A 24,220-nucleotide genomic window follows, 5' to 3' on the forward strand; every position below is an offset into this window, starting at 1 on the left:
AACCATACTTATTGTTGTAAACGTATATTTAATATATAAATTATATGAGCTTATGTCAAGACCTAACGTTTTGCTTAATGTAAACAGTATTTTGCTCTAAGCGATGCTGGTTATAAGGATTTCTACTGCATATTATATGTATAAAAAAAAATTAACACGTAATAGTAAACTTATTGCTGGTAGTGGGATTTAATTTGTTCATAACAAGAAACAGTGGGCAAGTAAAACAAAACGTATGTGTAGATATATAAAAAAATATATATAACATAATAGTAACTCATTTTTTATATAAATTATTTTACAACATGACATAAGTCTTAAATTTAAAAAATATTCAATAGTAAGGGGACCAAGAAGGATAGTACTTAATGATAACAATGAAAAATATAATATATTATATTATTATATCTTATATATTAATGATTAAGATACAACAATAATACTTTAATACGCAGAACTGAGAATACAATGGTATAGTTTTAAATCAGTAAACATATCTGGTATAATAATAATATAATACATACAATTATAATTATAATCAGGAATCAGAATGACTGTCTAAACCAAATAATCAAATATGAATAAAAGTTTAAAACATTCAGTTCAGTGCTCATATGTGAATACACACATAAAAAAACAAAAATAACACATAATTTATAAAAATATTACCTAATGTTTTAGGTTTAATTACTTTATGTAGATATAAATATTTTTTACCAATGAAGTAAAAAAAATTATGGATGTGATAATGTTAAAATCATTGATAAAAAAATAAATATTAAGAAAATTGCTAGCTGATGAAAAGTATAAAAAAAATAATCTAGGCAACTATTATATACACAGAAAAGCTGAGAAGGTGGTTGCAATGCAATAAAAAAATGCACAAATTCTTAAAAGATTAGTTTTATGACTTACACTTAGTCCTACCGTCCATTAGCCTGTTCCATAAATCAAACTGCTCGTAATACTTGACCATGTGCAAAGAAATTACTCCTTGATCTTTTTTATTTTTTTCTAAGTTTTTGTCCAGAGCTGTATCACCCCAATACCATTGGAACCAACTAAAACCATTGTTCCCATTAGTACCGACATTATCGCTGGGATTAAGACCATTGCATACAGCTCGATCCAATGCTTGGCCAGTGATTTTAGTGTTTGCAAATTGTTCATCATGGATGCGTCGCACCTTCACAATTATATCTGTTGTTTTCAGCTTTGTATTTTTACCACTATCAAGACGACTATGGTCTCCAACACCTTTAGCATTACTTGATTTTTGATTATGATCACCAGCACTTGAAGAGATTTTTTCTTTTTCCTTGAGCTCTCGGCGTGCCTGTCGCTCTGTTGCTCGGCGCGTTAGCCGCTCAGCCACAACTCCAGTTAAATATACATCCTCCAGTTTCAAGTACGGCATAGTATTTTTGCTTACATATACACTTGATGTTGCTTTATCATTACCAGCATCTAACGTCTGATTACCATCACCACAGTCTTTTCCTAAATATGGTTTTACATCCAAATCTTCTTCATTGTTATTCTTTTTGTTTTCCTGATTACCATCTTCGTCTTCATCATCGACAATGTCAAAATCTTTATCTAGTGCCGCCTCATACAAAGGAATAACTGCTGACCTAGTCATAAGGTAAGCTGGTCCCGTGCAAAAATCTGGAAAAACTTGACCAGCATATTGTGTTTGGGAAACATAATATTTACTATTAAGTTGTCGAATTGGACGCCAACCGTGTGCTAGTCATCCCCATATAGTAGGCGGCAGTTCAATTTCATAACTAGGGGTAGCTGCAGACTCAAACATATCTGTGCCTACGGTGAATAATTTATTTGAGTTATTTATGGGTTCAAGGGGGCGAGAATGATGTCCGCTAGCACTAGAATCTGTAACATTTTCGGTTTCCACTTTGTTGATGAATCGCAGTAGTCTACGTACATCAATGAACATGTCATCATCTGTTTTTAATAGGTACCGAGCCCATGGGCAATATTGACGGGTCCATTCAAGAGCAGCGATAGATTTCAGAGTCAAGTTTGTGTAAGTGTCTCGAGACTGGCACTGTATCAAATCACCATATCGACCATATTCTCGTCCTAATACTCGTTGCACAGCCTGTTCTGCTTCGTTCAGTCCATGCATAGCATGCGCGTCTAAGCCTTCTCCAGGATTTGGTTTTTGGTCTAGCGAAAATTGGTACAACCTAGGATCACCATTCAGAGGTTCTTCTAATTTTTCTTTCTCTTTCGGTTTGATATTATTATCAATATTGTGCTGATTTAGACGGATCTTTAGTGCTTGTTCTTCGTCCTGCAGTACTCGAGCCACTGGGTCTGCCTCAGACATTTGAGGTGTTCCTACTAGGAATGCCATGCTCACACTTGGACCATATCGGTTCATCCATGTCATACGAATAGCTTGTCGGTTTTGAGAATGTGTTGGATCTGCTGCTGAAGTGATCAGCACTAAAAACCTAGTGCTATTGGAACAAAGGCCTGCATTACGTATCCGGAAACCAGGTTCATACATATCAGCGGCTGTCACCACACCTCTAGGTGGTTTTATCTTTAGCTGTTTTCTTTGTGGCTTTTTACCATTGTTACCACCACATTCCTGGTTTGAGTGTGTGTTTCCGGCAGTTATTGTTGCTATGTCCACAGTTGCATTTGACTTCACTCCGATCATCAAATTACTGTTTTCTGAAAACAATGAATTATGAAAAAATAATTGTGAAATTAATAAATAATTAAGAAATAACATAACAATATAAGCAATAAATTGCTTGCGAGAAGTACAGAAGAGACTAACAATACTCTGATTAGATGCAAGCGTAAACTGATATATATTATTGATTATATTGTAATGATACTATTAAATATAATTAGATAATGAATAGCACGCAGTGAATAATTTAATTTTTTGTTATAATGGTAATTACGTATAAAAATGACGTATACGATTCATCCGATCACGTCGAGGTCACCAATATGTTTTGGCCGAGAACGAAACAATAATAGTTCGTGTGCCCGGTACCGAAATACTTCGTACGCAAGAACACTCACACACCGACCGATATGTATTGTGTATGATATGTGTATAGCAGCTCAAGAATAGTGGACGGGATCTGAGTAAGGTTATTGCAGATTTGCATCATAAATAATACTTATGAGTTAACTGTCTCCAAAAGTAAGTTGCGTATGTGTAACATTGGGGGTTTCACTCGATCACTCTATCTTTAAGTTAAATAACTTTCAAATTCATATTTCATGTTAATAGAAGCCTAACCCAAATTCATTGGTTTATGTCAATAAAGTATAATTTAATTTAATACAAATAGATAGAAATAAAACAAATCAAGTACAAAACCGTATCAAGAATGATGTTAGCGCCCGCACTCGCAATCGCCAGCTTCCGACCGATACATACACACGCACACAACATATTATTTGTTTTTACCAGTATTAGGTATATCATTATTAATTATTTTTACTTTGTATAATTGTCAGCGGCGAATTATTATATAATATATAAAAATAATGTAGATTAAAGCTGGTTATCGCGCGCCGCCGGATCGGTTGCGTGAAATTAATTAACACGGCCGCCGTGAAACTATTGTCTTCCTCCGTCCGTAGTCGCGAGAAGGCCGTCGCGTATTTTGCGTAAAGGCAAATATTATATTGTAAGGCACAAATTGTCACATTTTTGTATTATTACAGCTCAAATAGCTAATTATTATCGTATTATCTGGCCATATTAATACAATTCTTAGCGGCTCAAATAGTTTGTTATAAAGTATCATTATATTATTTGCCTATTGGCCATATTATTATTTATTGTGTGTCATTTTATACATATTATTATATCGTATTGTTATCATTAAATTTGTGTTCACATTATTTTAATATTTAACACACCTTCACATACACACCCACTCACCGCACACTAACTAGCACTCAGAGTATTTGCTCGGCGATCCCGTCCACTATTCTTGAGCTGCTATACACATATCATACACAATACATATCGGTCGGTGTGTGAGTGTTCTTGCGTACGAAGTATTTCGGTACCGGGCACACGAACTATTATTGTTTCGTTCTCGGCCAAAACATATTGGTGACCTCGACGTGATCGGATGAATCGTATACGTCATTTTTATACGTAATTACCATTATAACAAAAAATTAAATTATTCACTGCGTGCTATTCATTATCTAATTATATTTAATAGTATCATTACAATATAATCAATAATATATATCAGTTTACGCTTGCATCTAATTCCAATAGGTATTGCTATTTTATTGTCATTTTTATTGTGTATACATATTACATATATTATTCGTGTTATTACGTTGCACTAATCTCGTATAAGAGGGAGTTTTTGAGTTCCGTTTAAATATCAAACAAAATAAAACAAGTCAAAATGACGTTGGAAGATAATCAAAGAGATAAGGTCTCAGAAGGAGGAGAGGAGTAATCAAAGGATCTCTCACTCGAATCAAAACCTTTGTTAAGGACTTTAACACAAACAATCAACCAATGTCATTGCTAGAATTCCGTCAGGATGAACTACCTCAAATCAACAGAAAATTTGATGATGTTCAGTCTCAAATTGAACTATTATCTGATGATACAGCGCAAGAAACGGATGAACGTAATGCCTTTGAAATGGAATACTACAGTATTAGATCCCAAATACAAGAAATTGTCAACACTCAAAAATCCCAAAACACGTCACTAATTAGCAATCAATCTGTCGGAGCAGCGCAAAATTTCAATCGTGCTCGGCTGCCACCCATTACACTTCCAACATTTGATGGCAACATACAAGAGTGGGCTTCGTTTTTCGACTGCTTCAAGGCCATGGTACACAATGAGGATACATACCCTGCTGCTCAGAAGTTTTCATATTTACGTTCTACGTTAACAGGTGCAGCATTGGACGTCGTAAGAGCGATCCCGATGACTGAAGCCAATTATGAAGTAGCTTTGAAAAGATTAAGACAACGTTATGAAAACAAGAGTATGATTATTCAGTCCCATATACGTGCGATATTAGATTGTCCGCAAATGGAAACTGCCACTGCAGGTGAACTTCAATCGTTGCATTCAAGGGTTGTATCTCACACGGCGGCATTAGAGGCAATAGGCCAACCCGTAGAGCAGTGGGACGCGTGGCTTGTTACCGTTATACTCAGAAAGCTCGATCATGCAACAGCCCAGGATTGGCAGCTTCGACGCGAGGATACAGAGCTGCCTACATATAAGCAGCTAGAAGAGTATCTGGCTAGCCGGTGTGTGGCTCTTGAAAGCACAGAAACATTCGCTAACAAGGGCGATCTCAAGAAGAAGTCTACCACTAACTATTCTCTCGGAAAAAGAGTAACTTTGGCTGCAATAGAAACCAAATCCGAGAAATGCGCGTGTTGCTCTCATATGCATAAGATTTATGCATGTAAGAAGTTCAAGGACCTCTCTCAAGGGGAACGTTTTAACGTAGTACGCTCTGCTCGGATGTGTTTCAATTGTTTGAGCCCAAATCATATGGCTACCAAGTGTCAGTCTAATTCCAAATGTCAGCTATGCGGAGGCAAGCACGATACGTTACTGCATTTTGAAAAACCAATGCAAGGTGAACCATCGGAGACAGTAGACAGAAGCACAACACATGAGGTCGAGTCAGCTAGCAGCGAGCATTCTGGTAATGAAGTAACACAAGCTCATTCGTATTTAGCAGCCAGACCTAAGAGTAGCTATGTATTTCTATCAACCGCGGAAGTGTTGGTGACGGATAGTAAAGGATACAAGCGTAAATGCAGAGCTGTCTTGGACAGTGGGTCGATGATAAATTTCGTCTCAAGGAGCTTTTCAAACGCACTACAACTTCAAACAAGAAAAACTGAACTGCCAATCAGAGGCGTAGGATCAAGTCAAGTCCAATCTGTAGCTGTAGTGGACATTCAAGTGGATTCAAGGGTAAGGAAATTCCAAGCAAGACTACCCTTCCATGTTTTACCAACAGTAGTGAGTGAACTTCCCTCATGCCCAATGCCAAGGGGAGGCTGGAATATTCCGCAAAATCTAATATCTGAGCTGGCAGATACTAAGTTTTATGAGGCCGGAGAAGTAGATCTACTTATAGGAGCAGAGTTATTCTACTGGATTTTGGAAAAGGAACGCATTCCATTAAATAACAATAGTCTAATCCTACAAGATAGCAAATTCGGTTGGATTGTGACTGGGAGAGTTGATCAAATATGTCTCATTAATATGGATACAACGCCAGATAGCTATGCTTCATACGGAAAGGCATCAAAGGCAAACCAACGCGCAGTGGAAGAGAACCAAGCTCTGCAACATTTCCTCAACACAGCAACAAGGAACAGTGAAGGGCGGTTTGTGCTACAGTTGCCAGTGAAATCAAAAATTCATAATCTGGGGCAAAGTATCCACATGGCTACTACTCGATTCATGAATATTGAAGCACGATTACAACGGGATTCAAATTTACGAAAGGAATACACAGAATTTATGAAGGAATATTTAGCAATGGGTCACATGCGTTTGGTTCCGGTTGAAACAAGTATTCCGGAACGTTCCTTTTATCTGCCACATCATGCTGTATTTAAGAGTTCGAGCTTGACCACGAAGACAAGAATAGTTTTTGACGCTTCAGCTAAGACAAGTACTGGGCTTTCCCTCAATGACGTTTTAATGAGAGGGCCCACGACACAAGATGACATCTTCTCTATCCTTACTAGATTTCGGAAACATCAGTATGTCATCACAGCGGATATTGAGAAAATATTTCGTCAAATCTCTGTAGCCGAGAAGGATTGGAATTTACAAAGGATTCTTTGGCGCAACGATCCAAGCGAAGCCCTATGCACCTATCAGCTGGTAACTGTAACTTATGGTACTACCCCAGCATCATTCATGAGCACTCAGTGCCTAGTATCGCTAGCACAATGTATGGAAAAACAATTCCCACGTGCTTCTGGAATCATAACGGAGACTTCTACATGGATGACCTCATGACCGGGTGTGAGACGCAGGAGGAATGCGTACAACTTCATAAAGAAATTATTTCAATCTTAGATTCTGCGAAGCTACCACTTCGGAAATGGTGCTCTAATTCTTCTCAGGTTTTGAAACAAATTGGAAGAGACATTACAGAGCCCTTGTTTACACTAGACATAGGAGATGATGAAACAATAAAATCTTTAGGATTAAGTTGGAAGCCATGTGCAGATGAATTCAGTTTCTATGTTACCAAGGTGATGGATTCTGACAAGTTAACCAAGAGAACATTGCTTTCAGATCTCAATAAAGTCTTTGATCCTCTTGGATTTCTGGCCCCAGTATTAATAAAAGGGAAGATATTTCTTCAGCAGCTGTGGCAGCTCAAAATAGATTGGGATACGCCACTGCAAGATGACATAAAACAAAGGTGGAAGCTTTATTACACTCAGATCGAAGATTTAAAGGATTTATCGATACCAAGGAAGGCTAAGCCTGGCACGGCTGATTCGTTTGAACTACATGGATTCTGCGATGCTTCAATTGAGGCTTACGGCGCCTGTGTCTACGCGCGATACATGGATCAAGAAGGTAAATGGCAAGCTAGACTTCTCTGTTCAAAAACAAGAGTAGCGCCGTTAAAAAGTGCCACCATCCCACGTCTAGAGTTAAGTGGGGCATTATTACTTGTTCAATTGTCCGTTAAAATAGCACAGTCTTGGGGAACGGATGCAAGGCATTTTAAACTTTGGTCTGATTCTATGGTGGTACTTAGTTGGTTGAATAGTGAATCAAGTAGGCTCAAAACATATGTGGCCAACAGAGTGGAGCAAATATTGGAATCAACAGATGCACATCAGTGGCAATACATAAACACTAACGATAACCCAGCAGACATAATATCTCGCGGAATAGACGCACGGGAACTGGCAGACAGCGTGATGTGGTGGAATGGTCCATCCTTTCTTGGTGTGCCTGAAAGTCAATGGTCACATCCGACAGCCAAGTTAGCACCGTGCAATGAACTCCCAGAACAACGTACAATCAAGCTGGTATTAGTTGCGATCGAAGAGTCGAGAGACATTATCAATGCATATTCGAACTGGCGATCACTTGTTCGGGCCGTTGCCTGGTTGTCACGGTTCGCAAGCTACGTCAGAGGTAAGAAGTCAACGCAGGTACGAGGATTCCTAACACTGAGTGAGATCAAGGCGGCTGAAGTTATAATTTTAAAAAGAACGCAAAATGATGCATTCCACGATGAATTGAAACAATTGAAGCTCGGAAGAGATATTGCACGAAACAGCACGCTGAAGACACTTCATCCATTCTTAAAGGATGGTTTAATCTTAGTTGGAGGGCGCTTACAATATTCAAATCTGAAAATTGAACAAAAACATCCAGTGGTGCTCCCTTACAATCATAAGGTCACTAGGTTAATGTTCCAATCTTACCATCAGAAAATGCTCCACTGTGGACCACAACTTCTTCTTTCCGAGATCCGCAATCTGTATTGGCCGCTTAAGGGTAGATTAGTAGCCCGTTCAACAATACTACATTGTGTCCAATGCACCAAGGCCAACCCAAGGTTTCAAATTCCCTTAATGGCCCCACTCCCGCAGCAAAGAGTACAGTGCTCTCGTCCATTTACCATAACTGGAGTAGATTTTGCCGGACCACTAACAATAAGAAGTGGTGTTCGCGGAAGGGCGAACATGAAGGCTTGGATAGCAATTTTCATATGTTTCGTCACCAAGGCTATACATATTGAAGTAGTAGAGGATCTAACGAGCAACTCATTCATCGCAACATTAAGAAGGTTCATGGCTCGTAGAGGAAAACCAGCTGAAATATGGAGTGATAACGGGACAAATTTCGTCAGTGCTCAAAGAGAGCTAGCAGCTTATCTCAAAAATATTGAAGGCAGTGCAGTTGATGAAGGACTTACATGGCGCTTCAACCCACCTTCGGCGCCCCATTTTGGAGGCCTTTGGGAAAGCGCTGTAAAGAGTGCCAAATATCATTTAACACGGGTACTGAAGGAAACCAAACTAACACTCATTGAGCTACAGACTTTATTATGCCAAATTGAGGCATGCCTCAATTCACGGCCACTTACACCTATGAGCAATGATCCGAATGACCTGCAGCCACTCACACCTGCACACTTTCTCATAGGCGGGCCCATGCTCAGATATCCGGAACCAGATTTATCTCAAGAGCATCCAAATGGACTACGACGATGGAGGTTCGTGCAATTGCTTATGCAAGATTTTTGGCGAAGATGGCATAATGAATATCTTCCACAGTTACAGACTAGAGGGAAGTGGACATCAGGCACTAAGCCATTAAAGGTAAACGATATCGTCATCGTCAAGGAAGAAAATACTCCACCAATGAAATGGAAGTTAGCTCGCATAGTACAGGTGCATCCGGGAAGAGACGGAAGAACTAGGGTAGCAACCATACGCACGGCAAATGGTGTAGATACGCGACGCCCTGTTGCAAAACTTTGCAGACTTCCTGTAGATTCAGAAGAGTTTGTTGAAAAATAGGTTTTCAACGAGGGGGAGAATGTTAGCGCCCGCACTCGCAATCGCCAGCTTCCGACCGATACATACACACGCACACAACATATTATTTGTTTTTACCAGTATTAGGTATATCATTATTAATTATTTTTACTTTGTATAATTGTCAGCGGCGAATTATTATATAATATATAAAAATAATGTAGATTAAAGCTGGTTATCGCGCGCCGCCGGATCGGTTGCGTGAAATTAATTAACACGGCCGCCGTGAAACTATTGTCTTCCTCGGTCCGTAGTCGCGAGAAGGCCGTCGCGTATTTTGCGTAAAGGCAAATATTATATTGTAAGACACAAATTGTCACATTTTTATTATTATTGTAAGGCACAAATTGCCCACGTTTTTTATTATTATTGTAAGGCACAAATTGTCACATTTTTATTATTATTGTAAGGCACAAATTGCCCACATTTTTTATTATTATTGCAAGGCACAAATTGCCCACGTTCTTATTATAATACGTATCAATATAGTGTGTGTAGTGTGTTATTATTATTATCCATACCTATATAGGACAGGTAGCAGCTGGCCAGCCGAGCACCGTCATAACTGTGAGTTGTTTTTTATACTATTATTTATTTATTATTATTATATTTTGTTATGCCATAAGGACTGTATAGTTATTATTTATTCTGTTTGGTCATAAGGACCACATACTATTTTTATATTTACAGTTAATTATTGCAACTTGCACAATATTATATTTTTCTTATATTTGGCGGTCATAAGCGCCAAGCTGGCAAGTTAATTAATTATATATTTAGTTGTCAGGCCAAAAGGGTCGTATACTTATTATTTATAATTTGTTGAGCCAAAGGGTCCTTGATTTATTAATACCACTGTTGCTGTGATTTTTTATATACTTGTGCCATTATTATTATTTTTGTATTATTACAGCTCAAATAGCTAATTATTATCGTATTATCTGGCCATATTAATACAATTCTTAGCGGCTCAAATAGTTTGTTATAAAGTATCATTATATTATTTGCCTATTGGCCATATTATTATTTATTGTGTGTCATTTTATACATATTATTATATCGTATTATTATCATTAAATTTGTGTTCACATTATTTTAATATTTAACACACCTTCACATACACACCCACTCACCGCACACTAACTAGCACTCAGAGTATTTGCTCGGCGATCCCGTCCACTATTCTTGAGCTGCTATACACATATCATACACAATACATATCGGTCGGTGTGTGAGTGTTCTTGCGTACGAAGTATTTCGGTACCGGGCACACGAACTATTATTGTTTCGTTCTCGGCCAAAACAAATGGCATATTAAAATTGTTATAATATTGAGAAAAATATGTATGTTTTATGTAATACAGTTCATATTAATCATTAATTTTTAAAACTAATAATTATTATATATTTTTTATTTTATTATAGATTAAAATATCATTATTTTAACTCTCAGAATTTATATTAATTTTAGAAAAACTATTTTAATTGACCTTCAAAGTTCAAACTGAATTCATAAAATGTTAAAAATTTCATCTTGCATACTAATTTATTATAGAATATTTATTGTAATTACCTAATGACTGTTGGCTGTATGCAACAGGTGTCACGATGCCACCTGTACTTCCACTAGTACCATATAGACAGTATAGAGCACCCATGATGAATAGAAGAGCTGTAGTGACAACAGCTTTAAAGCAACCACCGCTACCATTGGCCGTATGAGTTAGCTTCCTAATACAACAACCAGTAACTATATTGGGGTTGTATCTATTACAACCACAAAGTGACACACCATCAGACAGGGCGTTAGAGACGCTACGCCGTTCCGCCGTAAACATAACAATGTTGATGATTAATTTTGTTCACAACCAAAATTTTTTATCACTGAAACAAATAGATTTAATAAAATTTATTCTAAATTTTTAATTGTATTTTATTGATCACAATTAAAAAAAAAAAAAAAATAGTTATATTACCAACATTTAATTGAATGTATAGATATTAATTAAAATATTGATTAACAATGAAAAAAGTAAACAAATGAAATATTTGAATATAAGCGCCAAACTAAATATTTATTGGTAGTTTTATCAATGTTTAAATATTATCAAAGTCCATATATTATTATTTGGGCCAGATCAATTTATAATAACTAGTGTTCGGGACTTTTTACACTTAAAATTATCGAAATTTGCAGTAAAAATCATCAAAATGTGCTTTAAAATATGCAGCTAATTTTAATTTTTTTTTTTTAAACATTTAAAGTATATTATTATTTATTTATTACTATTATAAAAATAAAAATCTAAAAATTAGGTAGGTACTTAATGTAATAAAAAATAATTTTTACACGGGTTACTCATCTGTTTCGTCTTCATGTTCATATCATCAAAAATAATGCAAGCGTGATGATGATATAATTAACGAACGAACACGTCATACTACTTTTCATTTCATCGTACAATTCATATCCAGCTAATAACAGATTACTTGGGAGAGTTTGAATTTATATTTGTTTCATGATAAATCTGTAGGTAAGAGTGTAGGATTACCACAACTATACAATAGTTGTCAATATTGTTGATAAACAGGTTGATTATTAGGCGATTAAGAGACCATCATCGTAAACAGACGTACGTGTTAGATATTACAGACTACGTCCATCCAATTATGATTTTTCCCGACAATACGTTTATAAAAAAATAAAAATGTTAAATATGCCCAAATATACTAAAAATTGCTGAAATATGCGCTTTTCTTAAAATATGACGAAATATGCAAAAATATGCGAATTCAAACTTAGTATTTAATTTCATCATTTCATAAAATAAATTTATAACTCACTTAGAATAGACTATTATGATCAGTATGATCACTACAAAAAGACATGCAAATGCAAGAAGTCCCGAACGCTAAGAATAACAAGTCTATACCTCATTTTGAAATAATATTCAACTAATATTTAGTACATTTTATCACAATGTTTATTATATAAACATAGAATTTAATCAACTGCTGATTCAATATTGAATTATGCTCACATTTAGTGTCTATTGAACCTCTAATATAGTTCATCACTATATTTAGGCCAGGGTGTCAGTGATTCCTATCCTAACCATTTTTATTTAACAGCGCACTTGATCATTTGAAAATATTTCATGGCACACTTAAATCAATAATAATGAATATAGATAATGCTATATTATATGATATATTGTTATAATTATATAAATTTAATGTGATGTTCGAGACTCCATCTGCGTACACACTGCAGCAATAATTCCACGACAATCAAAATTTTTCAACTAAATTATTAACTAATTCAAATATTGTACAGGCTGGGTACGATAACAATAATAGTACGCGACGCCCGGTCAACGAAATACTTCGCGCGTTACAGGTACACGATACACCGCTGCTCACTAACCGACCTATGTGTGTGTGATGTATAGCGACTCAAAAGGAAGTGGATGGGGTCGCCGAGCAAGACCAGAGAGTACTAGTGTGTAGTGAATGTTTGAGGGTGTATAATATGTAAGGGTGTGTCGTGTGTATGTGTGTGCTTACAAATAAATAATAATAAAATGGTAACACGTTTCTGGTAAATAATTAATTGCTGTATAATACACCATATCAATAATAAATTAACAAATATATAAAAATCACAGCAACACACTAAGTATCGCTGTCCAGAAATCGGAAGCTCTGATGCTGACTTCCCGGAAGAGCTACACGCGCCCATTGTTAAAGCTAGGGGACCAGGTTAGGTTAGGTCCCATTGAGATGCAGCGATTCATTAAGTACCTCGGTGTGCTAATGGACTCGTTCCTAACTTTTATCGACCATGCAAAGTTAGCGGGTTCAAAGTCAATGAAAACAACTAATGCATTGTCGAGAATACTTCCTGCAACATCGGTGGCCTTTCGCCCAAGAAAAGAAAACTACTGGCCGGAATAGTACGTAGCGCCAACATGGGCCTCGACAGTAGTCAAACGCGCGCATTACCTAAAACACTTTAGGGCAACCTACAAGAGTGCTGCTCTTAGAGTGACGATGGCATATCGCACAACGTCGTACGAGGCAGCTATCGTGTTAAGCTTCATGACCCCCATCGAACTTTTGGACACGAAAAGGGAGAAAATTAGAAACTGCACCAGCCCAGAGGAACGAGCAGAGGTCAGACAACAAACCATCAGTGACTGGCTATCAATATGGGACTCTTTTCCGAACGGGAGATGGATATACCGGTTACTGCTCGACATCAGAAGTTGGAAATTTAGGAAACACGGGAATCTGAGTCACTATATTCCACAAGCGCTATCAGGCCATGGTTGCTTCGGCGACTACTTACATAAATATAAGATCGTGGGCACGCCGAAATGCATCATATGTGATCACCCAGATGACAACCCGGAGCACACCATTGTCTACCGCGATGCCTGGTCTGCTAAGAGAATAAGGCCCTATCCCAAGTTGGGTGAGAGTTTAACATCTGAGAGGATTAGCAGTAAGATGATGAAGGATAAGAAGTCGTGGGATCTAATCGCGAACTTCCTGGAGTACAATACGGTCACCAAACTCAATGAGGAGAGGACTCAGCAGCAACGCCAGCAACAGCTACTAATAAGTAATAACACAGTAGTTAAGTTCAAATCTGTAGGCCGAAGTCCAAATCAGGAGGGTTAGAGGCCCTCTATCAAATGTAAACCGCAAGTCGGTTAGTTAAGAAGTCTCTGTAAATTGGTTATACTTATTCTTGAATAAACGATGCTCTGCGGAGAAACAGTAATGTGAGACCGTTGTACTTGCAGTAAAAATAAAGGTAGATACTAGGTAAATGATTATGAGTGGATAATCATGAAATTAAATTCCCAATAAAACTTAATCACAAGAATTTTGTAAGCAACGATTTTATCGATTGACTATTTTTCAATATTATTTCTACTTTTTAGTATATTATTGACTAGTGCGATAGTCCTAATGATATTTTAATGACGTAGCAAAATTATTATAGTGTATTGTAATAATATTATACTGTTGTAAAAACGTGTGTAAAGGTGGTTTCACACTATGCGTTTTGGACGCAAGCGAACGCGCGATTTAAAAACGTTCCGTTTTGAACGCATGCGTTTATTAGTTGCACACTAGACGCACGCGACCGGATGATCAGCGTGTATTTACGCGCCAAATTACAAAAATTGTATTGTAAAATATGTGATGTGATTACAGCTGAGATAAAATATTCTCACTTTTAAGTTTTGACTAGGTACGCAGTACGCATCGTGTTACAATTTATTACAGTTAGAATGGATTCTAATATATTATCAACATTAAAAGATGCTGAAATTGTTGCCATTTTGTATCAATTAAACAAAAAAAAACAAAAAAAAGCTATAACATCAAGGCGTTATTGGGTACATCCTCTTAATATGAAAAGACCTCAAGAAGGTCAGTTTCAGGTTAATTTTTTGACTCTGAGGGCATACCAGAAGAATTTTTTAAATACTACCGCATGAGAATTACAACATTTGATGAACTGGTAAGCTACTTTTAATTAAATATATGTATGTACAAAACACATTTTTTTTGTGAGTTGATCTAAACAACTATTTACTCTATTTTGATCTAGTAGTATCTATACATTTATCTATAATTATATGAGGTAGGAATAATTATTTTATGTTAAAAAACTGTAATTTTTCAATTAGCTAACACTTATCGGACCATACTTAAAGAAAGAAGACACTATTTTGCGTTCAGCCATTCAACCTGAAGAGAGGCTATCTGTTACACTAAGGTATACACTTTTATTCTAACATATTCTAGTTACAAATATTAATTTTATAAAAATAACAAAAACAAGTCACTTTAATTATTATATATGTCATATTTTATCATTATATTAAAATAAATACATATAAATGTTGATTACACTAATACACTCATAGGCTTACAATGCTCCCGGGGGTCGTCATCAAACGACCACAGGACTACAGGGGTGGACAGCCAGGCCCCTGTCAGTCTCAAGGCTACTAGTGCTGGTGCCGCAGGGCAACAAGTGATGCCCCCGGACAAACAGACGAACGAGTCGGCAGCTTCACAATCCACGCGAAAGGTCAACAGTCCGAAGCTCCAAGACAAGCTGACGGCGTCGAGCACCCGACATGAGGAGCCAAACCTCCAGGCGGTAATGACAAACCTAAAGAACGTTATAAAAAAGCAGTTTAAAGCCCTCAACAGCTTACTTACACACATTGAGCATCTGGAATTGACAAGAGAAAAAACCAAGTCCCCGACGGTCGCGAACGCTATCGACGAGGTGTTGAACTCGACCGAAGCCTTGAAGTCGACCACAAATAGCGTCCACAGCGCCTTCTACGAGGCTGAGAAGGCAGCAGCAAGAGCACAAAAACAACCTGAAAACCAAGCGGACCTAGCTAACCACGAGGCCATCCTCAAAGTCTGCGAGGACATCAAGGCACGCGTAAACAAACAGCAAGAGGACATCAACGAAATTAAAAGCACAAAGGCATCTGCGACTACCTACGCCTCAAAGACAGCAGGACCTCAAGACAGAGAGAACTTCCCTCAGCTGAGAACGGACACCCCAGATGGAGAAACCTGGGAGGGGCAACCTACACAGCCATGGAAGAAGGTAAACAGAAGAAAAACGAAAAACAATGCCACGAAGAAACTGCCCCCAGAGAAAACGAAGAAATTCAAACGACCTCTCCCGGATTCCATATCAGTTAAGCCTGAAAACGGTGAAACATACTCCGGAATCCTAAAGGCGATCAAAGAAAAAGTGGACATCACCGCCATCGGATCTCAAGTGTCGTCCATTACGGAGAGCCGTAATGGCGAAATTATTATCAAACTTAATCACGAAGACAAGAAAAAAGAGGATCTTATAAACGCGCTCAAAACGAATCTGGGCGATAGAGCAGTCATAAGAGGACGAGTTCACCAACACGATGTAGACATCCAAGACCTCGACAGTGTTACGTCTGAAGCAGAGGTAGAGGGTTACATCAGATCCGCATTAGGACTACCAGCAGATGATACGTCAATCACGGTTAAAAATATCCGGCCGGCCTACGCGAACACACAAAGAGCCACGGTCAGATTAAAGAGCGCAGACGCAATACGCCTTGCAAAGGTGGGCCGCATTAAAATCGGATGGATAAACGCGAGGGTGAAACTAAAAGCCACTGCCACCAGATGCTACAAATGCCTTGGTTACGGACACACCACCCACTCGTGCAGTGGCCCGGACCGCGCGAAGCTCTGCAGCCTATGCTGCAGTGAAAATCACAGGGCCTCAGCCTGCACCTCCCCTCCGAAATGTGCAGCCTGCATGGACATGAACGAGCAAACAAACCACTATCCTGGCAGCAGCAAGTGTAATGCACACCGCATTGCACTGTCCAGAAAGAAAACGCCAAACACAGAGCAAAGGGAGTCAGACACAGAGCCTGACATCCAAAGCACAATCCAAAATGCCTAGATATCTGCAGATAAACCTGAACTGCTGTAAAGCAGCTCAGGCTCTGTTGCATCAAGTAGCAGCAGAATACGCCGTGGACATAGTACTGGCAAGTGAGTTTCACAGGGAAGAAGGACCCAACTGGCACGCCGACACAACGGGAAAGGCAGCCATAGTAAACGCAAACAAAACGAGATTGAACAACGAGGGTACAGGAGAGTCAGGCTTCAGGTGGGTGTCCGTCCATGGGCTGAGACTGTTCTCGTGCTACTGGTCACCCAACTCCACGTACCAGGAATTTACAGACTTCATAAGCAGACTCGAAAACATGATAAGGAGCGAGCCAGGCGAGGTCCTCCTTGCGGGCGACTTTAACGCCAAACATGTTGACTGGGGATGTCCGAAAAACGACAAGAGAGGCGAAGCCCTCATGGACATGATCAACGCCACGGGAATAGTCATATGCAACAAGGGTAAATCTAGCACGCATAACAAAGGATCCATCATCGACCTGACCCTAGCGACTCCCAAAACGGCTAGCAAAATGACAAGGTGGGAAGTCCTTGACAAGGAATCCCTAAGTGACCACTACTACATACTGTTCGAGATCGATCTCGGACCCCCAAGCAGCCAAACACAGAGAAGGTTGAAAATGGACTACAAAAAACTAGAAACACTCCTCGCATCCGACCGACTGATAGCAACGCTCAGCGGCCTAGATGCAAATCAAAGCGCACTCACCCTGACGGACTCTATCAAAGCATGCTGCACGACCCCTCGAAGCGGACAAAAGGCCAGAAAGTCGGTGCACTGGTGGAGTGCAGAAATAAGCACACTACGACAGACAGCAAACCATCTACGGAGAGTATTCCAGAGGAAAAGGAAGAGACACGGCTCCGCTGCAAGCACAGACGAAGAATCAAGATGTAAGACGGCAAAAAGAGACTTAGCGCAAGCGATAAAAAGAGCGAAGGAGTCGGCGTGGAGGAAACTGTGCGACCTTGTACAGAATGATACGTGGGGACTCCCGTACAAGCTGGTGACGGACAAACTGATCAGGCCACCCCCAATACCGGAACTGGACACTCCGGGCAGGCTACGGCACATAGTAGACGGGCTCTTCCCACAACACCCCAAAAGAGAAATAATCGATTGGCCCCTGGACCCGGCGGACCGCCTTGACTGGACAATTCAAGAGTCCGAACTCAAGACTGCTGCCAGAGGACTTAAAACAAAAATCGCCCCTGGGCCAGATGGGATCACGAACGAAGTCGTCAAGACCATAGTGGCACTGAATCCAGGCGCGCTCACCAAGGTCTATAACACCTGCCTAGCGAGTGGAGTCTTCCCCAAGACCTGGAAGAACGCCAGATTAGTCCTCATCCGAAAAGGCGACAAGCCGCTAGACCAGCCGTCATCCTATAGACCACTATGCCTCCTAGACTGCCTCGGCAAGCTCTTGGAAAAGGTTTTGGATAACAGATTAAGGAGCTTTCTGGACAATAGCGATGGCCTGCATGACCGACAATTTGGTTTTAGGAAGGGGCGCTCCACTATTGATGCCCTGAACACCCTGCGAGAAACGATCACGCCGAACAAAAAGATAGGCATACTCACACTAGATATCAGTAACGCCTTTAATTCCGCCCCATGGTCAGCGATCTCGAAAGCCCTGCACGAGAAGGACGTACCGGTATACCTAAGGCACATCATAGACAGCTACCTTGACGATCGCACCTTGAGCATCGACCAAGAAACACCGGGCTTGAGCATTGATGTCACGTGTGGAGTGCCACAAGGGTCAGTGATTGGACCGACACTGTGGAACATATTATACGACGGTCTCCTGCAAACGCGCCTGCCACCCGGAGTCGAATACCTGGCCTTCGCCGACGACGTCGCCATAGTCGCCAGAGCAAGGGACTCCATAGAACTTGAACAACTCCTCTCCACGTCAGCGCAGATAGTGAACGGCTGGCTGGCGAAAACAGGTCTAGCGTTAGCCGAGCAAAAATGCGAGGCAATGGTAATCACGAAAACCAGATCAAACAACGACATCAGCATCAGGATAAATGAGCACGTGGTAACCTCCACCAAGTGCATCAAATACCTGGGCGTGCTTATCGATAGCGGATGGAGGTTTACGGAGCACGCCAAGACGGTTGCAGCAAAAGCTGGCAGAGTAGTTCAAAGGCTCTCACGCATAATGCCGAACATAAGTGCAGCAAGGCCAACCAAACGAAAACTGCTGAGTAATGTGGCCCACTCAATATTATTATATGGCTCGCCGGTATGGGCGGACGACATGAGTGCGGCAGGGTGGGAAGCTCTACACAAGGTGCAGAGGCGCATCTGCCTGAGGGTAGCGTCAGCATACTGCACAACCTCAAGAGACGCAATCGGGGTCATCACTGGGATTGCCCCCCTGGATCTTCTCGCCAGAGAGAGGAAAATGATGTATGACTGGAGAAGAAACCCGGACCTCGCGCTACCAGCCGAAAATCTCCTGGAAACCTGGCAGAAGAGATGGGACATCAGCGAGAAAGGCAGATGGACGCATGTCCTCATCCCGGAAATCAGCCCCTGGATAAGTCGTCGACACGGAGAGACCAACTTCCACCTGACCCAAGTCCTGAGCGGCCATGGATGTTTTGCCGCGGACCTAAAGAGGTTCAGAAAGCTGGATAGCTCAGAGTGCTGGTTCTGCGGGGACCCTGTAGACGACGCAGCACACACAGTATTTTACTGTGACGCATGGCACACCAGAAGGAGGTACGCAGAGATCACGATGGGAATCGAACTGAATCCTAGAAACCTGATCCCTACGATGCTCATTTCAAGAGAAAATTGGAATACGGTGTCTACCCTGATCCAGGAAATTATGAAGAAAAAGGAAACAGAAGAAAGAAGAAGGCAAGGCCAGTAAGGAAATTAAGCTACTAACTAAGTCTTATATTGTGCGCCGAAGGCGGAATTTGAGAGGATAGAGCCTCTCCCCAGCTGTAACATTACTGTAAGACCACAAGCAAGGGGACTGTCCTTGTACGTGGCCAATGTTTTTGCCGATGTAATTATTTGATAAATAAACGATGGCACATGGGGGTGAAATAACCGGTTGGTACCACCCCATGCGTCGATTAACATGTAAAAAAAAAAAAAAAAAAAGGCTTACAATGGTGGGGGTGACCCCTTTTTGAAAAAACTCAATTTCCAAACACAGTTGCTGCAGTCGATGGTAAACACATACGGTTGCAATGTCCTAAAAAAACTGGAAGTCTTTATTATAACTACAAACACTTCTTTTCATTAATTCTGCTTGGATTGTGTGATGCAAACTATTGCTTCAGAATTATTGATGTGGGATCGTATGGCAAAGAGAGTGACTGTAATATATTCAAACAGTCACGGTTCGGGAAAAATCTTTATGCTGACAAAGTTAACTTCCCCCCCGATGCTCCTTTGCCTGGTGATGAAGATGTGAAGATGGTGTGCCTCAACCATTTATTGTGGTCGGTGACGAAGCTTTTGCTTTAAATAAACATTTGTTGAGACCATTTTCAGGGAAAAGCTTGACCAATGAGAGGAGGATTTTTAATTACCGACTGTCCAGGGCTAGACGTTACATTGAATGTACATTTGGGATTCTTTCAAACAAATGGAGAGTATTCCATACACCAATTTTGACTTCTCCAGATTTTGCAGTTCAAATTACTAAAGCAGCATGTATATTACATAACTTTGTTCGGCGCAGAGATGGATACGACAAACAAGATTTAGAAAACTGCAACATTGGAGAAATAGAAGAGAGAAGAGGCGTTGGAAATGCTCCTTCAAATGCTAAGGATGTTAGGGAATATTTTGTTAAATATGTGAATAGCCCACAAAATGCACTAAGCTGGCAAAATAAAGTGATTCCTTAATTCAAACTATTTATTACTATTACCTACTTATTATGTAGTACCTATAGTTGAAATAAATATAACATTTTTAATTTAAGAGTAGCTTGTAAAGTAATAAGTGAACAAATATAAATTATGAAATATTATTTCCATACTTTTAATGCTTTTGGTTTTGTCATCCATTTCATTGAATTGATCAACGCAGGCTATAGCAACTTTACACCAGCTGACGTGTAAGCTGTCTTTGTTGTGGTGTTGTGGTATTTCTATAAAAATATATAATACAACTTATAAAATATAGGTGATAGGTACTTACATGTTACCTACTATGAACCTAATACCAATCAGAAAGGTACCTAATCCTAAATTATATTACATTATATAGATAAATATTTATTTAATTGTTCAATCATGAACATCCGATTACAATTTTTGGCCACATGTTAAAAAAAATGTATTTACTAAGAAGTATTTAGGTATAGATAAGTACTTAAATATACCTAATTATTTATTAATGAGTACCAAGTTCAATTCCTATTCACTCATATAATTTCCAAAATCATAAGTTTAGAATTAAGTATACCTTCAAAATATTGTTGCCTAGTAATATATTTAATGTACATATATTTATTTATAATTATTAAAATTTATATTACAATTATTATTGGCTATTTTGGCATGGGGTAGATTTTAATCTTCATTAATGGGGTAAGTATATAGGGTGTAATATAGGTTCCTGCTTCTTGAAATGTCTATCATATGGCTGAAATAGATTGTTTACTGGATTTATGTCACAACATTATGTAAATTTATCTATAAAAAAACACAAAAAATCTAGCTTTCACAAAAAAAAAAAAGTTGACAAGAAACATCAAAACTTAATTGTAAAAAATTGTTATTATATTATATTGAGTTAATTATTTATTACTAAAATAAAGAAAAAGTTGAATTTAATTTAATATTTATTTATGTTCAGCATTCAAATGTGGCCCTTTAACTGTATAAGACACATATTCAAATCTACCCCCTGCGCGTTCAAAGTTAACCTAACCTAACCCCAAGTATGGGCCATGGGGTACTTTTGAGTAAAAATATACTTAACCTTATAGTTATAAATTAAATTGGTTATTTAATATATAAGGTTGTTATGAGTCAAATAATATTCACAACCATCTAGATTCTAGACTACAGATTGTAATTATCGAATATAAAATTTGTCAAAAAATTTAAAAAATTTAATGTAAATTTCATTCAAATCTGCCCCACTCTTCCCTACCTACTTTCGATGAAACATTTTTTTGATATAAACGTTATAATATGTTATTCTAAGAATGTATTACAATACAAAATACGCTTGATACTTACCATACTTGTGTAATCATAGCAATATCATGGGCAGAGTTTGAACGCAGGGGGGGAGTACCATATAAAAAGAGCCCATTTTAACTAACTTCTAAGTAGGTAATATAGGATTTATCGAGTTTCATATTATTATATTTGTCATGATATAGTACTTAACCAGATACGTATACAAGTAATTATATTAAAAATAACATTACTTACCTTTATTCCAGATCGCCTCTTCTGCTTGAACTTCAAAAATGAATTTCTCCATGTCAAACATGGTCAAAATTTAAATATTTAAATATATATGACTAGAGAAACGCATGCATTTAATCGCATAGTGTGAATGATGTCGGTTTAAAGTATTATTCAATTTTAGATTGCGGGTGCGTTCGAACGCACAAAATTAAACCAGTCCGATCGTATGCGATCGACCGCACGTTTTTCCCCGTAGTGTGAAAGCATTAATTCATTCGCAGCAATCTATTTTTGTGCTGCGTTCATGCGATTTAAAAACGCGCGTTCGCTTGCGTCCAAAACGCATAGTGTGAAACCACCTTAAGACATAAGTGTCTGAATATAATATTTTTAATATTATTGGTTTTTTCTTATGAAAATCTGAATAGGCCCGGGCCTACCAGGCCTACCTACTGGCTATGCCTCTAAGAGTGACTTAGCATTCACATAAAATATGAAAATTCTTTGAAGAAAAAGTTAAAAGGAATAAAGTTACGAATGCCTTGCTAAAAAAAGATAGGAAAATACTTAAAGATACCGATCAGAAAGTAAAACGTTGGAAAGAATGTTTGGAAGAATTATACAATGGAAATCTAAATGAATACTTACTATAACAGAAAGAAATGTTTAAAAAAAAAACAAAGGTGAATGTATTCTTCAGTCAGAATTCGACGCAGCGTTGGAAAATGCTAAGCACATTAAAGCAAGCGGAATTGATGAATTACCAGTAGAGTTAATCAAAAATGGAGGGCAGGCTACTATAACCACAGAATAGAATAATGATAACTAAGTTATATGAGATATTATTTAATGATATTATATATCAAAGAAGAGTGATGATAAATAACTTTAAACACGGATTAGTCATAAGATTTTATGTAGAATCATAAAGACATGAATAGCGAATATAATAGGCTCAAACTTAGAATAAGATAATTTTGGACCTAGGTCCAAACTCTATTTCATTGATATCAATTATAATATCCAATATGTAACATTCAAAACACAAAACGATTAAATTATTTAAATTTACCTGTGAACTGCTTATTTTGAATTTGTTTTTCATATAATTATTAATACAGGTTATAAATAACTCGTTATAATTTAAAGTATCAAGAACTATCATTGGGAATTTATATACTTTTTGCCTTTTGTCTATTTAAATTACTGTTGTATCATAGGTTATTTTTTTAGTATGTAACAGAAACATTTTATATTGTTAGTGGCAAATTGATTAAAGTACATAATTAAATCAAATAATAAAATTATATTTACCTATTTTATAACTCAGTAGTTAAGTAATTAAAAAGAAAAAGCTCCAGTTCTATATATTTGACAAAAATTATTACAAAGATGTCAAAAAAAAGGCTTAAGTGATACCAGTGTATAGGTAATAACTGAAGCTGAAATATTTTTGAGTCTATAAAATTATAACCAAAATATAAAATATACATAAATCATGATGTATTATTATGAATGTTATGTATTTAGTTTTCAAAAAATAAAATAAAAATATCTTTTTCCTACAAATATTACAACCTAATTCGTTAGAAGCACAAAATACAAAATACATAAATATATAATTTACACATTAGTATAGATTCAACAAATTAATATAACATAAATATAAATTTGTATTTTTTTTTTTTTT

General features: G+C 38.0%; 1 protein-coding gene and 2 pseudogenes across 3 annotated transcripts; 2 read left to right on the forward strand and 1 right to left on the reverse strand.

Moving 5' to 3' along the window:
- Window positions 1-330: 330 nt before the first annotated feature.
- LOC107165103 (uncharacterized) lies at window positions 331-23,967 on the reverse strand (annotated as a pseudogene). Its single transcript, XR_016189919.1, has 5 exons — window positions 23,845-23,967; window positions 22,552-22,889; window positions 21,144-21,254; window positions 11,177-11,487; window positions 331-2,709 (listed from the first exon to the last, which is right to left on the reverse strand). The product of XR_016189919.1 is annotated as an uncharacterized LOC107165103 (transcript).
- LOC149060730 (uncharacterized) lies at window positions 13,657-14,289 on the forward strand. Its single transcript, XM_089230458.1, has one exon. The coding sequence runs from the start codon at window positions 13,657-13,659 to the stop codon at window positions 14,287-14,289; it is 633 nt and encodes a 210-aa protein (XP_089086584.1).
- Window positions 14,777-15,478, forward strand: LOC149060731 (uncharacterized; annotated as a pseudogene). The gene is made up of 2 exons (XR_016189947.1): window positions 14,777-15,142; window positions 15,312-15,478. The product of XR_016189947.1 is annotated as an uncharacterized LOC149060731 (transcript).
- Window positions 23,968-24,220: the final 253 nt, after the last annotated feature.

Source organism: Diuraphis noxia, unplaced genomic scaffold (genome assembly GCF_037042655.1).
Source record: "Diuraphis noxia isolate RWA-SAM2 unplaced genomic scaffold, SU_Dnox_SAM2 contig0001, whole genome shotgun sequence".
Lineage (NCBI taxonomy): Eukaryota > Metazoa > Arthropoda > Insecta > Hemiptera > Aphididae > Diuraphis > Diuraphis noxia.